This window comes from Elephantulus edwardii, unplaced genomic scaffold, assembly GCF_000299155.1.
Source record: "Elephantulus edwardii isolate Elephantulus edwardi_28Jun2011 unplaced genomic scaffold, EleEdw1.0 scaffold00087, whole genome shotgun sequence".
NCBI lineage: Eukaryota > Metazoa > Chordata > Mammalia > Macroscelidea > Macroscelididae > Elephantulus > Elephantulus edwardii.
Window position 1 is genome coordinate 13,580,885 of NW_006399837.1, and position 5,553 is coordinate 13,586,437.

General features: G+C 43.3%; 1 protein-coding gene across 1 annotated transcript; it reads left to right on the top strand.

The window, feature by feature from the left end:
* Positions 1–2,329: 2,329 nt before the first annotated feature.
* LOC102848015 (olfactory receptor 11H2-like) lies at positions 2,330–3,244 on the top strand. Its single transcript, XM_006890331.1, has one exon. The coding sequence runs from the start codon at positions 2,330–2,332 to the stop codon at positions 3,242–3,244; it is 915 nt and encodes a 304-aa protein (XP_006890393.1).
* Positions 3,245–5,553: the final 2,309 nt, after the last annotated feature.

Genomic DNA, 5,553 nt, shown 5'->3' on the forward strand with positions numbered 1-5,553 from the left:
GCAGAAATGTCAAAAAGGAAAAGGAAGCAGTGTGTGTCCGTCACGGCCGGGAATTCCTGCATCAACAAGACCAGGATCTATACAAGAGCAAAGGCAGCCTCAGTAGAGAACCAGAGACAACATGAGACAGAATGGAATTGAGTCTGCTGCTCGACAGCCGGAACCAGAGGCCTTCATCCAAGCCTGCAGGAGGACTGAGGGAAGACGTCACGACAGGCAGGACTACAGGAACTTTGTAGGACTGACCTAAGCCATGAGGTTGAAGGTCAAAAAGCCTGTGACCATGCTTGAGAAACTGTCTGGACTGAGGTATTGTATCCTGCTGCCGGCCTGTTAACTTCTCTAATAAAACCCATAACTAAGAGTACGGTTCTATGAAGTCTGTGCGGTCACGGCAATAGATTTCAGACCCAGGAGAGCAGTCATATCGGTGTTGGAATTAGTAGAAGTAGGTACAAGAATATGAGAGATGGTGTCTGACTTTACAGGAGTTAGTTTTCTACAGGGGATGTTGTTGATGGGGACAGTTCCCCTTTGTAGAATTAGCAGAGGTCGGACTCAGCCATTCTCATGCTACCTATACTCATTTACCTGCTTACAGACACCATGTTGAACAATCATTAACACTCTTCTTTTCCAAATCATTCCATCAAACTGAGGGCCCCCAAAGGTAAGATTCCCTCTTTCCTCAACCCTCCTGCCCTGGTAAAACAAACAGAACAGCAAACCCACTCCCACTAAAGGAATCCTGTAGCAGAGCAGAAGTGCCCTGTAGGGTTTCTGAGGCTGTAAATCTTTATGAAAACAGACTGCCAGGTCTTTCTACGTAGAGGATTGGTTTGAAAGACCAACCTTTGGTTAGCAGCCAAATTGCTTTAACTACTATACTACCAGAAACCTTGTCTGACCCTGGTAATCACTAATAAGCTTTGTTTTCTATATATCTCTTTCCTATAAATGAGACCAAACAATATGTATCCTTTTACAACTGACTTATTTTACTTGGTTTGGTGTTTTCAATATTCATCCATGCTATAACATTCATCATTTCTCCTTATCTTTGAGTAATGTCACATTTTGTCTTTCTGTTCATCTGTTGAAGGACAATTGGATTATATATATCTTTGAAAGAGAATCTGGTAGACACAGCACAGGCCATGTAGTGGCTTTCCAGGTGCAGTACTAACCTGGGGTCCAGTCAACTCTGATGTGGGAGGAGGTACTAGGACAAGTCCTGTAGGCAGAGCATGACAGCAAAGGCCTTGGTGAGGCTGACCACTTGACAGGTGCAAAGAGGCCGTTGTTGGAATCTCTGCCATCAACTTTCACCCAAACAACAAGACTGTCATTTGGGGTTTCCTCCATGATGCCATTAATTGCAGAACCACTGGGGAAGGTTTTACAAAGCTGTTACTCATCTCTTACCCATTTCAGTGGCCACAAAAGTCCTAACTATCTCCCGGACAGTCTTCCAATGTCTGCAACATACGAACCATACTTTCATATACACAATACCCAGCTGGTTGATCAAATTATACTGCCCAAGAAAAAACCAGAGACATGTTCAAGTGGTTCTGTGGTGGTTGGCAGTGTAGGACCTGGGATGGTATTCCCGAATACACATCCTAGCTGCATTCTTCCAGCCTTGGGCAAGTTACCTAACCTCTCTAAGTTCCAGTTTCCACATTAGTGGAAAGTGTATAATGAAGCCATCTGCTGGAGAAGAAAGTACACCAGGGTTAATGAGGAATATAGTCTGAGAACAGTTTTGACCCTAGAAAATTGATAGTAAAATTTAGCAAAAAACGCCATTACCCTGCCACGGTTGTTAGTCACCCTTTCAAATCTTTGTGACGCCAAAAATTTAACTCTGAGTCACAACTTCCCCTTCTTTGACTTCTCTGAGATTCTGTATAATTCCTGCCCTAACTTCTTTCCTGGAACTTGCACGATAAGTGTTCGGTGCTTAACTGTCTGACTTTCAGAAAGCTGTGGTCTGGACTGAAAAAAAAAAAAATTACAATCAAAGACGGAAAAGGACCTGAATTTTAATAACCTGCTGAATACTCAGTATATCTTCAAATCTTCCTTTTGGAAAACTTGAATATATCCACCTCCCTTGAATCAAAAGGAAGAGTCTAGCTGATTTCTCTAGCTCTGAGGGTTGATAGCAGTCCTATCGGAAATTGCCATCCTGTATGAAAACAATCTGTTCCATGAGATTGATCACAAGACCCTATGGCGGAAGAGCTAGGAAATGAGGCAAGAGCTTTAACAGAGATTCACTTCCCTTGTTCTTTTCTCCTTCAGGAGCCTCGCCCAGAAAACCATGAACTCTTCATCTGAGCACTGCAACATCTCGGACTGGCTGAGGCTAGAAGCCACCGTGAAGGCCTCTGTCTATGTGGTCACTTTCTCCTTTGCCACGTTTATCACGATCATTGTTATTGCCATTGTGTCCCAGAATCTGAAACTGAGGAAAGAAGTCCGCTACATTCTCCTCTGTCACCATCTCCTGTGCATCTCCTCCTACTGTGGCCTGGGCATTGTTTTCCAGGGGATGCGGGCTCTGCTGGCCAATAGCCCCCTGCTGGTGTGCTGGGTGGTGTTTGGGCTCCAGCTGAGCCTTGGGGAAGGGATCCTCTTCACCCTGGCCTTGATGGCTCTCAACACATACCTGGCGATTTGCTGGCCTTTGAGCTCTCCATCCCTTGTCAGCTCCTTTAAGTACAGGATTCTGGCTGGGACGTGGGTCACGATTATACTCAAGAACATTTGCTTATTCTTGATTGAGAGCACCAGCGTCACTCCAGCTGATGTTTTAAAACCAGAACCCTTTTGCCCCGTCCTCTTGAACGGCGTTCCTGCCAGAGTCATCGGCATGGCTTTCTTTTGCCTTCCCTTGTCTGTCATCCTTATCAGTTACTCTCTAATATACCGAGAAGGGAAACGGGCTGGCCATTTTAACAGGTCAAATACCCAAGCCAGGAAAACCGTCCTGATTCATCTAGTGCAGATAAGCTTACATATCATTCCCACCCTGGTTTTCATCGGGTTGGGGAAGGTGTGTGGGGTCTTTTTCTTTTCTTTAAACCTGGTGCTTTTTGGGGTTTTTGCATTTGCCCAGTGTTTTAACCCTCTGATCTATGGGCTTCATAATAGAGAGCTGAAGAGCCAGTTACGTCATTGGGCATGCTGTCAGCTGTGGTATGGGCACATGGCAAACGGCAGTGGGCCAGTGTAGACCAAGTATGGTCATTGGAAACATTAACTCTAGTCCAAACGGACATATCAGCTAAGGTTGAGGACCTGTGTTTTTTTCAACCTCATCGTGCCTTAAGTTGATTTTAGAAGTAATGTAATTTACACTTGTTTGGCCTACAAATTTCATTGCTGCATATGCTGAATTGGTCTCTGTGCCACAGCTTTATGTCTTTTAATTAAAAATCTAGACCAGCGTTCTTGGCAGCATGCCCTACTGTGCTTCATAAATAAGAGGCAGCAAGTTAAGTATGTGGGTAAAAGCACATAACAAAAGCAGTAGCAAAATAGCAACGTCTTTAAAAGACAGAGATTATTTTGTTTTCTCAAATGAAATAGGGGTGATGCATCGGAGAGTTGGACAGTGACTAGGGGTGATAGAAAGAGAATTGATGCCTTTGAGTTGTGGTGCTGGAGAAGAGTATTGAATATACCATGGATGGCTAGGAGAACAAACAGGTTTGTCTTGGAGAGGGTGAAGCCAGAATGTTCCCTGGAGTTAAGGATTCTGACATACTTTGGGCATGTTGCAAGGAGGGACTGGTCCTTGGAGAGGGACATCATGTTTGAGAGAGTGGAGGGACGGTGCAGGAGAGGAAGACCCTCGATGAGATGGATCGATTCTGTGAGTGGAGTGATGGGAATGAGTGTGTTTGAGACGGCGAGGTTGGCACAGGATAGAACGGCGTTTAAGGCTCTTGTACATAGGGTCGCTATGAGTCGCAAGTGACTTGATGGCACAGAACAACAACAACAAATGAAATAAATCTAGAGATGAATAATCCAGGTCCATAAGGCAGCTCTGTAGTCAAAAGACTCTTCCTTTTTCTACTCTGCCAGGGTTAGTGTTCTACCTCATGATCCAAAATGGTTGTCAGTGCCCCAGACATCACATCTACACTCCATTCAACAGTCAAGAGGAAGAAGATAAGGGTCTGTACCTTCTTTGTAAAGACACGTTCTAGAAGTTCAAATCTACGTTAAGATTCATCATTAAAGTATATTCTTCCTTTCCTATGATATATAAATGCAGAGCTAATTGTTCAAGTTCCCAGAAAACTCAAAGAGAAAAACCTTTCAATAAGGAGAACGTTGAATTGACTCATAATTTAAATTTAAGCAAGTTTGAAGGAGCCGCATGAAACTAATGCTTTCACTGAACTTTATAATATTTCTTTCCATGAAGCATTCATTCCTGAATCAGTCAAGATTTAGCTCTGGAAACACTATACATATTTTAATCATAAAGGATTTAATTCAGGAATTGGTTGCTTCTAAGTCACTGGCAGGGTTAGTGGAGGGGACATCAAGGACCATCACCACAATGATTTATTTCTAGAGGAAACTGGTGGCTGTAATCTAGAGGCCAGGCAGCCTCTGACCCTACAGCCACTGCTGCCTCTCCACACTCTTGACTTTGTAACTTTGCTTGTGGGCAGAAATAGCAGTCAAAAGATGTCCTCCATCTCCCTTCTGCCTGCAAAGTCTCACCGATTGCCTCTACTTCACCCCTAAGATTACAGTCTTGGGAAACCATAGGTGGCAGCTCTATTCTGTTTCAGAGGGTCCCTTTGAGTCAGAATCAATTTGTTGGCAGAAGGGTTCGGCCTTTTGGGTGGTCTTTGTCGTGTGTATGAGGCAGGGTCCACGGAGAGTGGCTCTTTTTTTTTTTAATGTTTTTATGGTTTTGGATACAATATTTTTTTTACATTGTGTTTCATTCATGTACATTGTTATTTTCTCTACCCTCTTCCCTCACTCAGTTTTCCTGCAAAATTTATACCTGGACCAGGAGGTTGTTGCCAAACAGAGTAAGGGAACACTACATGGTTTAAAATGAAGAAGGGACTGAGTCAGGGTTGGGAGTTCATGGGATGGCTATGAGCCACAGTCTACTCGATGGTACCTAACAACACCCTAACGAGGCAGATTGACACGGTACGTGCTACATGCAGGGCTCAGGAATGCAGCCATTGTGAGGACCGCATGGGACAGGTCAGGGTTTTGTTACATTGCACTTGGAGTCACTGTGAATGGAAATCAAGTCCACGGCACCTAACAACTTCGTTTAAAAAGTGCATTTTGATATTTCTCCCAAACCCTGCCTTTTCGTGTTGATTTTCTATTTATGTAATAAAAACAACTTCTTGTTTTTCTTACGGCAAAACAGAGAGAATTCTTTGCTGCTTTACCTTTTTTATTATTATTAAATTTATTAGTTTTAATGAACATTTACAGAGATTTTTGGGTTTTCAACCATTTTGAATAATATTGCATGAGTTCCTTGTTTTT

Excerpts from the sequence above, each read along its gene's own strand:
- LOC102848015 (XM_006890331.1), top strand. The coding sequence starts at position 2,330 with ATGAACTCTTCATCTGAGCACTGCAACATCTCGGACTGGCTGAGGCTA.